The sequence below is a fragment of the Petaurus breviceps genome, unplaced genomic scaffold (genome assembly GCF_028583685.1).
Source record: "Petaurus breviceps papuanus isolate PSGF00001 unplaced genomic scaffold, PetGlider_PUasm1.0 186, whole genome shotgun sequence".
In the NCBI taxonomy this organism is placed as follows: domain Eukaryota; kingdom Metazoa; phylum Chordata; class Mammalia; order Diprotodontia; family Petauridae; genus Petaurus; species Petaurus breviceps.
Window position 1 is genome coordinate 23,525,338 of NW_027185798.1, and position 12,078 is coordinate 23,537,415.

The following is a 12,078-nucleotide window of genomic DNA, read 5'->3' on the forward strand; positions in this document are numbered from 1 at the left end:
CCTTAAAGAATAAGGAATCCCAGACTTATCTTTGGCAGATTCCATTCTCTTCCCTCCTTGGGAAAAATGGGACAATATTTACCTCCTTCCATCCGTCCATTCATTCATTCAATAAGAACTGTGCCGGCATTGTTCTACCATGTTTCCCCGATAATAAGACCTATCCTGAAAATAAGCCCTCCCCTTACTGTGTAAGATTCCTCGAAAATAAGCCCTCCCCCGAAAATAAGCCCTATTGAGATTGCTACTGTAGTGAAGGTGATCCCCTGCACTACATGCTATATTACGGTACCCTCTGTATACACTGTCCGCCCCCCCCCCCGTGAAACGCACGCCGCACTCTGAGCTGCATCCAATCAGAGCTGCAGCAGTGAGCGCGTCATCCTGTTCTTCCCCAGTGATTTGCTTATTGAATAAAGGTACATTTTTTTGTTCACATTTACCTGTTTATTAAAATTGCTGTCAATGTTCATTAAAATAAGCCCTCCCCTGAAAATAAGCCCTCTGGTGTTTTTCTGTCCAAAAAATAATAAGACAGTGTCTTATTATCGGGGAAACGCGGTAGAAGAAGCAGTGGCTCAAGACATCACTTCTCTCTAGCACTATTATTCAAGGAGAACAAAAGGCCCGATTTAGAAACCCAACATAAATAATGACAGGCATGGATCACTTTTCCTCACAGAAGAAAAAGTGTAACAATTTTTATTGCTAAAATAATGATGAGACACAAACATCTGGCCTTTTATCTATCACTTCCACAAGCTAAGGAGAATGTCATAAGAAAAAAGTTGAGCACTGTTCATTTTTTAAAGTCTCCTTTCTCATTGCTAATCCTGGAATGGTTAATAAAACTTTCAACTCCCAAACTTGTACCTCCCTACAAAAAGTAAACTGTCACAATAAAAGCAGCAGGCAGGTCAACACCAGCTCATTTCATAACTTTGGATTGAGTTATTTTACTCCTTGAAGGAACTCCAGAGAACCCAAGGAAGTCATTATAGAATTCATCCTGCAGAGCCAGACTTGGGTTTCACCAAAAAAACAAACAAGCAAAAAATTAAAAACCTGACACTAAAAAGGGTGAAAGGACAATAGGTGTTTAATAAGCTATCTGTAAGCCTTGTTCCTGAGCCCAAGGGCAGCTAAACAATCTCTGGTAATAACTGGCCCTTTCAGAGTCCTGCTTTGGTCCCTGCATTTTTATAACTGCACACAGTAGGTGTTCAACAAATACTTGTTGCCTAGAGATCCAAGGAAGAATCACAAAATTTAAGCAACAGAAAAGAAAGGAGGGGGTGGGGTGACTATACCTTAAAAACACATACTCAATTGTTCATCTATTTCAAGTGTGAAATAAGTGTGTGGGACTTCACATCATAGAGAGAGGTGCAGGGCCTAAGACAGAAGGCCTCTTACGCCCTCTAGATTCTATAATTTTGTATAGAATTTTGGAATTGAAAAATAGCTTGCTAAAACACTCTATGGTGAGATGAAAGCATTAAATATTTAAAATTGTCAAAAGATATGAAAAAATGCTCTATATCACTACTGATCAGAAGAATTAAAATTAAAATAATTCTGAGGTACCACCTCATACCTATAAGAGTGGTTAAAATGACAATAAAAGGAAAATGTTAGATGTATTAGGGGATATGGGAAATCTGGGACACTAATACACTGTTGGTGGAGTTCCATTCTGGAGAGCAATCTGGAACTATGCCCAAAGGGCTATAAAACTATAAAACCCTCTGATCCAGCAATACACCACTACAAGGTCTGTATCCCAAAGAGATCATAAAAATGGGAAAAGACCTATTTGTACAAAACCTATTTATAGCAACTCTTTTTGTGGTGGCTAACATTTGGAAATTAAAGCGATGCCCATCAACTGGGAAATTGCCTAAACAAGTTGTAATTGTAATGGAATTATAATGGAATATTACTGTGCCATAAGAAATGACAAGCGGGATGATTTCAGAAAAACCTGAAAAGACTTCCATGAACTGATGCAAAGTGAACAGAACCAGGAGAATGTTGTACACAGTAACAGTAACAGCAATGCTGCTCCATGAAGAGCTGTGAATGATTTTGCTATTCTCAGCAATCCAATGATCCAAGATAATCCTAATGGGCTACTGATGAAGTAAGTACACAACATCCCCTTCCAGGGAAAGAACTCATACTGATTGAAAATAGACTGAAGCAAGCTGTATTTCACCTTCATATTTTTCCTTTTATTCATCTTCTTATGCAAAATGATTAATATGCAAATGTTTTACATGACTGCACATGTATAACCTATATCTGACTGCTTACTATTGGGGGGGGGAGAATGAGGGATAGATTTTAGAACTGAAAACTTTAAATAAAAATGTTAAAAAAATTTTTAAATGTAGACATAAATTGTTGAAATTTAAAATGATCTATCACTTTATATTTAAACAAAAATAAACCAATAAAAATCAATTTAAACAATTAAATGTTTACAATATTAATGGGGAAGCCCTAATCTGCTACTTATTTTATTTCTAAGAGAACAAAGCCCAGGAAGATGCTGTAGGGAAAACTGTTTCTTCCAAACACACAGGGTAAAGAATTTTTTGGTGGCTTCCCACTCCTCTTGAGATGCTGCCTTCCAGTGCCTGGAATAGCGTCTTGCATAAATTAGATGTTTAACAACCTACGAAACAATCGAGTACTTTGCTTTCCCCACTTCGTATCCGGTTCAAACGCCCTTCTTCCTCCACCAAGGCCCATTTTAGGGGGCAGCATTCTCATTCTCAAGCTCCACCTTTGGCCAGTTTTCAGATATTTCAGATTTCTGAAATACAGAAATCCGTTCAAATAAGCAAGCAAAATGCAAACAGGCTGGAGCGACAAAAGGGAAAGGCAGTATATCTGTCGCACAACTAAATCCTCTATTCTTCCTGGAAGGTTTGCTTCTCAGATAATGGGCAGCTTTCCCACAGTTCAATAACTCCATATGAACAGCCTTCCTCCCTCGCCACTGCAGTCCCGGCTACCCCACCCTTCCCACTCCATATGAGTTAGAAGCAGTTCCAGTGTGAGAGTCGTGAATAGCTGCATCACCCCCTCCTTCCTCCATAGACCTCATCATTCCAGGCCGTCTTCCTAAACGCCACTTCATCTGGGCTTGGGCCAATTTCAGCTACTTCCTAAAAAGCTTGGGTTCCCTGGATTCCTCACCCAGCTCCCCCCCCCCCTTCAGAGTAAGAAATCCATCTATCACATTGTTTGCCTTTTCAATGGAAGGGGAGGGGGGACTGGGAAGAATTTGGAGCCCAAAAATGTTTAAAATTGAATGCTAAAATAAATAATAGTTGGGGGAAAAAAGAAAGAAGTCAATCCCGCAACGAAGACCACGAATTCACTCCCTTAAACTAGTGTTAAAGACCTAAGGATGGTGAAAGGCGCTGAAAAAGGACAAGACTAGGTAGGAGTCCATCTCCCTCTCCCCACCCCCACCCCAGTCACCTAGTCCCATCCCTGCCCCCGCCCCAGCCCTCTCTTCAGCCCTTCCCGCTGCGCCCAACGTGCGCCTTGGTCCAGTGGGCAACAATGAGCGCCTAGGGTGCGCCCGGCGCACAGGGGCTACAGGAGATGCCCCAAACTTGTCCAAGGGTCCTCTAACCCAATGCAACGACACAAGCATCACCGAAGGCGGAGATGGCTCCGCGGATGCCCCGAACCTGTCCAAGCTGCCACCCCCGCAGGGTTACAATGTAGCAAGCGTTTTACTGCGCGCCAGGGGATGCAGGCAGATGCCCCAGAACCCCGGCGGCATTTATTAAGCGCCCGCAGCATGCGCTGGGGCCACGAAGACAAAAGCAGACCCCACCCTCCAAGTTTCCATTCTGGAGAGGGGTCGGGCGCGACCCTCGACCCTCCTCCCGCCCCGGCTCCTCACCGATCTCTTTCTCGTTGACCCTCGGGGGAAAGCTGGCCATCTATGGGACACCGCCTGAGTCCGGGGGGCGCGGGCACACACACACACGTCGGGAGCGCGCCGGGAGCGGAGGGGCGTGACGGGGCGCGGGTCCCTCCGGGGTCCCGGGGAGGGAGGAATGCCACGAAGGAGGGGAGGGAGGGAGAGGGGAAGGGGAAGCTCGCTGCGGCTCTGATCGACGGCTCCGAGGCAGGTCCGGAGCACCTGGGACGCGGAGGGGGAGCCGGGCACAGACAAAAGGCTTAGAGTCCCAGCTAGCACCCGAGCGACCCGAGGACGCTTCCGACTCCGCCGACAGCAAACGAGACACTGAAGACAAAATGGCGGCCGAGCCAGGATGTAACGTGGAGGAGGGGGCGTGGCTCGGGACGCCAACGTCCGAGGCCACGCCCCCCAGGGTTGTGGGGGGGAGGATTCGAGAAAGGGAAGGGTGGAGGGGAGGAAGGACTGGCGGAACGTGACGGACGCGCCGCGCTCCTCCCACCCCGTCCTCCCGCCCATGCGCAGGAGGCCCGAGGCGTGGGCTGGCCGGAGCCCAGAAATGGACCTCGGTGAAGGAGCGATGACGTTATGAATATCGTTAATAATGAAGCGATTTCTCCTAAGGCAAAGGACGCTTCTCATTGCAGCGCCTTTATCCCGTACTGAGCTTGTGGGCGCATGTTTGCTTGAATGTCGCGTCCTTGTAGGCTCCTGGAGGGCAGGGCCTGTTTTTGCCTTTTTTTTTGTATCTCCAGCGCTCCGCGCGATGCCTGCCACACTGTAGTCACTTAATTATCATTATTATTTTTAAAGCAATCGGGGTTAAGTAACTTGCTCAAGGCTACGCGGCCAGTTATTTCTGGGTGTGGTGCTAAGTACCTGAGCCTGGATTGGAGCCCCAGGTCATCCCGACGCTGGCCTCGGGACTGTAGTCACTTAAATGTTAAATTGAATCAAGCATTCGCTATAAAACCTTCGAAGTACTTTGTAGCCATTAACTCACTTGATACTCCTAACTGCCTTGCCAAGTAGGGTTCTTCCCCTTTCTTGTGTCCTGGACAGCAGTCTGATAAAAGTCTGGGGACCCCCTCCTGAGGGTGATGTTGTGAAATGCATACAAGAAATGCGTAGGATACTGAAGGAAATCAGTTGCTTTGAAATAGTTATCAAAATATGTTTTTAAGAATTCATGGATGCCGAACTACCAAAAAAAATTATTTTATAGAGCTAGGAAAAATAATAAAATTCATCTGGAAGAACAAAAGGTCCAGAATATCAAGGGTATTAATGAAAAGTAATGCAAGGGAAGGCAGCCTAACTATACCAGATCTTAAAACTGTATAATAAAGCAACAATCATCACAACTTACTTGGACAGGCTAAGAAATAGTAGTGGATCGATCAGTGGAACAGGTTAGGTACAACTCCAGTTTTCTGTAGCATCTTCTTCATAGGATTGGGAAGATAAAAGGAGAAAACACAGGTATAGATAGACCTTTGCAAACCTTTAAGGTGTGATATGTAAATCAGTATTATTCAGCACTGTATCCCTACATCACCTTCCTCACTTTCTGACTTAAAAGTCAGGAAGACCTGATTTTTTTAGAATGGGAAAAAAACTTTAATTTTATAACCCAAAGTGTCATAGAAAGGGCTTTCTAGTTTTGTACTTCTTACTTTGACACTTAAAGCATCTGTAATTTTGTCAGAGTGCCTAGTCCCTTCCTTCACCGACAGAGATGGAAAACCTGCTATGATGCAGTAAAGTCACCATCTGAAGTTACTGTGCCTGAGCTCTTTCCTGGGACCTGCCAGAGCTTTTATCCACTTGTGTAACCCAAAAGGATGCCCAGAATCAGATAGTTAACAAGAATCTGAGGGAGGATTTGAACTCAGGTCTTTCTGGCTCCAAGGCTAACCTCCCAGGGGTGGGGAACCTTCTGCCTCAATGTACTCAAGGGCAGTGCTTTGACTGAATCCAAACTTCACAGAACAAATCCCTTTAATAAAAGAATTTGTTCTGTAAAACTTGCACTCAGTCAAGAGGCTGCACCCAAGGACTGAGAAGACCACATGTTCCCCACCCCTGACTATATCCACTGTGCCACATGGTTCTCTTAAACCTACCTCCAAATAGAGATTAAATTGAGATACAACCTCAAAGGCCAGCAGAGCCATAAAGAACAATTTTTGTGTCCAGGCAAGGTAGATGGTGGTTTACCATAGGGTACCCGTCACTACTCTTTGGGTAATAGTGGAAGGGTAGGAAGGAACTATAAGATTTGGAAGGATAGGAAGGAACTTAAAGTCCCAAATACTGGACTTCATATTCTAGCAGTAAAAAGAAACTAACAGGGTTTAAAGACTGGGGAAGGTGGAGTGGGGTGTTAAGTGACATGGTCAGATGGGCTGAGTGAGGCATGGACTGACTTGGCAGCTGAGTGAGGCATGGACTGACTGACTTGGGGAAAGCCTTGAGACAAGAACAATCAGATGGTTATGGCTATGGTCTAGGTTGGAAGTGAAGAGGGTGGTGGCTACATGACTGAGGAGAAGGGGAGGTCCTGGAGAGATGCTGTGAATGTAAAGTGATGAGATTTGCCAAGATTGATTATGTGGGGTGTGAGTGAGGAGCAGATGATGTCACTGAAGAGGTGAGCCTTAAGGACTGGGAGGATGGAAGTACACTTGAGAGTAGTGGGCAATGGTGGGAAGGCAGGAGAGTTTGGGGCAAAAGATGAGTTCTGCACTGGACATGGTGCATTTGAGATGCCAATGGGATGTCCATTTCAAGAGGTCCAAAAGTCAACTGATGATGTTCACTCAGGACTGGTGCTAATTATATAGATCTGTATTCATGATAATTGGATCCATGGAAGGTGATAAGATCACCAGGTGAGGTAGTCAGAAAGACCAGGGTTCAAATGCTACCTCTGATACATACTGACCATGAGTAAGACCAGGGGAGGGGAACCTGTGGCCTCGAGGTCACATGTGGTCCTCAAGTGTGGCCCTTTGACTGAATCCAAACTTCACAAAACAAATCCTCTTAATAAAAGGATTTGTTCTGTAAAAGTTGGGTGCAGTTAAAAGGCTGAACTCAAAGGACCTAGGAGGCCACATATGGTCTCTGAGGCTATAGATTTCCCACCCCTGAGCAAGACCTTTAACCTCTTAGCAATCTAGGCATTCTCCAAAAGTAGTTATCAATCTCCATGAGGGAAGGGAGGTTCTCCTCTGGGAATTCCCCATCTAGATGAAATCATAGATCTGGACCCATCCCTAAAGCATGAGGAATTCAGAGAAATTTGGAAAGATCCTTATGAAAAAATGCAAAGTGAAAAAAAAAACCACCCAAAAGAATGAGTCTACTCTAATTTTATCAGATGAGAATAAGTGAAAGCGGGGAGGCCAGGTGGCTCAGCGAGTAAGAGCACCAGCTCCAGTGTCAGGATGACCTGGATCAAATCCGGGCTCAGATACTCAGCACCACATCTAGAAATAACTGGCTGTGTAACCTTGAGCAAGTTACTTAACCCCAATTGCTTTAAAAAAAAAAAAAGAATAAGTGAATGAGAATGAATTGGCAAGAATTCTAATGAGGAGTAGGGGGAAAGACTGAGAAAGTGTTAGGATGCTTGGATTATTCATTATGATTTCACTGATGTATCTAACTTTGGTGAGGAAATCCCTTTTCTAATCAATCAATCAATAAACATTTAAGTGCCGACTGTGTGACAGGCATATGTGTTTTACAAATATTATCTCATTTGATTCTCACAAAAATTTTTGGAGGTAGGCGCTATTGTCAATCCCATTTTATATAAGGAAACTGAGGCAGAGTTGAAATGACTTATCCAGAGTCATACTGCTAAGTGCTAGATCAATGCAAATGGGTACCAGCTCTGAAACTGTTTATAGAACTGCTTAGAAGCTTAAAGGTGAATTGACTTGCCCAGGATCACATGGTCAGGATATGTCCAAAGTAGGATTTGAACACAGGTCTTCTTGATTTCAAGACTGGCTCCTTTGTTCAGGAGCCTCACTGACTTTGATGATACTTTATGTGTTGAAACGAACTTCAAATGTAAACAGATATTAAGCAAGTTCAGTTGTTTGTAATACATTATTTTCTTTTTTTACCACAGTGTTGGGAGGGAAATATGAATCTGAGATCTGAGAAATCCTAGGTGATCTATGATCATGGCAGCATCTCTGAGGACCTTGCAGAAGAAAAATGAAGCATTTCCTCCTTCCTCCTTTTTTTTTTCCTCTTTCTTTCCTGTTTCCAAGTCCCTTATGTGTCATGGGGCAGCTGTGACGGTTAGTGACTATGACAGGCAGATTTCCAAAGGCGTAATCCAATCTCTCTTCCCAACTGTGCCAAGACCTAGGCATTGGGATATGGTGCAGCTGGTCCAGCTGTAGCACGCTGTGGAGCCAACATGCCCCTTCCCCTTCCCCTGGGCCAATGCCTGCTCCTTTCCAGAGAAATGAATGCAGAAGCACTTGAAGGCAGAAGGGAAATTATTGGGTTAGAAATGAAACAATTAGGGATGCGGGGAAAAGAACACTCTGTCTCTGGAGTCAGAGGCTCTGATTTCAAATTCTGCCTCTGATTCTTACTATCTGTGTGACTTTGTGCAAGCCTTTTAAATTCTTGGGTCTCAGTGTGCTCATCTGTAAAATGAAGAGGTTGGACCAGATGGCTCTTGGGAACCCTTCTAGTTCTAGGACTATGATCTTGTGAACTAAAAAAAGCCCCCTTCACCTCACCATAGAAAACGCGGAATTTTAATCTCTCTCTCTCTCTCTCTCTCTCTCTGTCTCTGTCTCTCTCTCTCTGTCTCTCTGTCTCTCTCTCTCTTCCTCTCTGTCTCTCTCTCTCCCTCTCTCTCCCTCTCTCTCTCTCTCTCTCTCTCCCTCCACTCCGCCCCTGTGGAATGGAAGCTTTCCCTCCCGATGATGGTATTTTTCCTCTCCATGCCTTGGTCTTCCTAGCGTACTTTGATCTTTCATTTTTATAAACCTGTTCTTTCCGTAACCCATTTTGGAGGGGCACAAGAGGGGAGAGGATTAGTTCATTGACAACCAGCACTGCCTTTGTAGACTTGTCTGCATCTGCCCCCCTTCTTCATTCTTTTGATTCTTGCCCTGGAAATGCCTCCTGGGTCATTCTATCTCTGGCTGTCTTGTCTGGCTTTCCTGGCAAGTTTTGCCTCCAGCTGTCCCTTCCTTCTGTTGGAGGGCAGGGGCCGGATGAACAGCATCAGCTGCAATGTCATATATGATTCCAGGAGCCCCAAGGAGCACAGTGAACAGCTCCCTCTGTCCCTCTCCCCTCATACTTACACACACACACACACACACACACACACACACACACACACACACACACACACACACTTCCTTGTTCTTATTGATTGATGGATTTGATGGCTTCTAACCCCAAGACCTTTGAAAAGTACATCTCTCAATTCAGTAATTTGGTATTCCATAACTCACTTGCCCTGAGGAATATGCTGCTTCTTTTCCTCCAATGCTATTGCTTACATTTTCTGTATCTGCTTCCTACTTTCCTTTCAGGGAACTGGCGTTGGGTGTCTTCCTTCTCTCATCTGGTTTCTTAAGGAAGAGTTGGAGGTAGATTAGGAAGTTAGATGCTTCCTTTTCTTTCTCTAACTCCTGCCTGCAATATCATTATTATCATCGACAACAACAAATTCCACACTGATGGGAGGAGTATCTCACTTGGAAACTCCCTTTCTATAAACACTTGTCCCGCTAAGTTGGTTCAAAGCAGGTACATAAAGTGGTGGATTTACGCCAATAGAGCCTAGGCCTGTGACATGGCCGAGCACTATTACTGTCATTGGGATCCCCTCCATCCCAAGTCCTTATTTTGGCACCTGAGACAAATTCACTTGAGTTAGAGAAGAGGGATGGAGATCCTGGGATGCTCAGAGGCCTCGTACAGGCATGGGCTCCTGCCAGTGCTGATACCAGGTAGGGAACCCTGTGTGACTCAGGTACCTAGGACAGGTAGCATTGGCCTGTGGGGTTCAGAGGAAATTACTAGGATTACATAAGATCATAGATATAGAACAGTCTAATAGGACATCTAATCAAACCCTCACATCTTACAGATGAGGAACAAGGTCAAAGGACTTACCCAAGGTCACACAAATGGTGGGGTTTGAACCCTAGTCCTCTGACTCCTAAGCTAGTTCTCTTTCTAGTGACTCTTGTGTAGAGGCAAAAGGGGAAAATGGTCAGGAGAGGGTCTTGTCAGCAATGGAAGCTTAAGACGGGGCAGGAGTGTCAGCCCCAGGACTGGGTTTGCTTCCACTATCCCGGTGCCACCTTGGTGCCTCTTGGACCTTCTCCCCACCATAGTTCTCTGTACTTTTCAGCCCAAACAGACCCCTCCCCCATGTCATTTCAACCATTTCATGCCAGGGGAAGAAAACTACTCCCTAGATGATCAGAGTCCTGAGACAAACATCCCATCGTCCCATGCTGGTTACTTTTCTGCATCCACAGTTGTCTTTACCTGACCTACATCAAACTGAAATCAGACTTCAAATAAGTCTTTACAATGATCTAAGAAAATAAGCTGAAAGGAAGAGGCATTAACTAAATACCTCCTAGGTGCCAGGTAGTGTCTTAGGAGATGGGGATAGGAATAGGAACTGGATCTATGATTTCGTTGATTTAGTTCACTTCTAGTGAAGGAAACTAACCTGGACTAGAGAAACTTGGGGCCTTATCTATGACTCAGGGCGTTAGAAAGTTGTTGAGCCCTGATGTGCAAGTGACTTGCCCAGGGTCACACAGTTAGTACGTGTCAGAGGAGAACTTAAACCAGGGTCTTTTAAATTCAACTCTCTATCCAATATTCCAGGCTCTTCTCTCAGGAGGAGTCTTGTATAGAACTTTAAAACCTGACATGCTTTCTCATCTAGAAAGTAAACTCATGGAGGGTAGGTACCCTTGGTGGCATTGACCTTCTAGACAAGAAAGTATGTTGAGTTTGGAACATCTGTCCACAAGACCAATATTACAAATAAAAATGTGAATTTCCCCGCCTCTGTCTTTCTTGTCTGTTGTTCAGAGAATGCTTGAGAGCTTTGGGCTAGGAACTCTGGGTAGTCTGACTCCACTCTCAAAGGCATGTGATTTTATCACGTCCCAACCTGTGCAGATGAATCATCACTCTGTCGGGTTTTTTCATCCTGAACAAGTCTCTTCTGTACTTTTCCATAAATGCTCTGCCAAGGACCCACCCAACAAGCCAGATGACTTCCACTTGGTTGTTTTAGTATCTCAGGGGTACAAAGTACTGCTGACATCATCCCTCTGGTCCCTCTCATTTTTGCTTTGGACTATCCCACATTCTCTTCCTTGTCATAGACAGATCACCCTGGTCGTGTGTTTTATGGTGCTTTTCTGTGTGAGTTACTGTCAGTAACCTTGCTCAACCATGAACCTTTACACTGCCCCTTGGATCACCTGTTATCTTGATTCTTCTTCTATTATGGTGTTTCATGATGTGCAGCCACAGAATAACGATGACTCCCTAATACTTCTTGGGTCAGATGTAAAGCAACAAACATATTGTCTCATTTAGACTTTTGCATGGAAAGCAATATAGAATCATTGAAAGTACAGTATAATTCCCCAGAATCAATCCTACCTTCTGCTCAATCTTGGATAAAAAAGGATGGAGGGAGTAACATACTAAGGTAAAGTTAGGCCTGGCTTACAGGAAAGATGGTTCTGGCTATTGTTTTGCTATGGAAAAATGTTTCTAAGGGGATCTAGGAATCCCAGTTGAAGAGGAAAATGAATTCTCAGCTGTTGTACTCTCTACTTATAGAATTATTGTACATTTCATGGGATTTCAGGGGGACTGTGAGATCAAAATGATTTTCATAATTTTTCTTGTTCAATTGTGTCCTAATCTTTGTGACCCCATGGACCATAGCATGCCAGGCCCTTCTATCCTTCACTAACTCTCCAAGTCTAAGTTCAGTTTCCATGACACTATCTATCCATCTCAACTAATTTCTTTCTTTCTTTTTTCTTTCTCTTTCTTCCTTTCTCTTTCCTTCCTTCCTTCCTTTCTTT

The 12,078-nt window shown here is 44.4% G+C and overlaps 1 protein-coding gene across 1 annotated transcript in view; it reads right to left on the reverse strand.

Annotated features, from left to right (window-relative positions):
• Window positions 1–4,305, reverse strand: part of WSB1 (WD repeat and SOCS box containing 1) — a 16,806-nt gene extending 12,501 nt beyond the window's left edge. The window contains exon 1 of the mRNA XM_069089854.1: window positions 3,929–4,305. Coding sequence (XP_068945955.1) covers window positions 3,929–3,968 — 40 coding nt within the window. The 5' untranslated portion in view covers window positions 3,969–4,305. The remainder of the gene's footprint in view (window positions 1–3,928) is intronic.
• Between the last annotated feature and the right edge of the window lie 7,773 nt (window positions 4,306–12,078).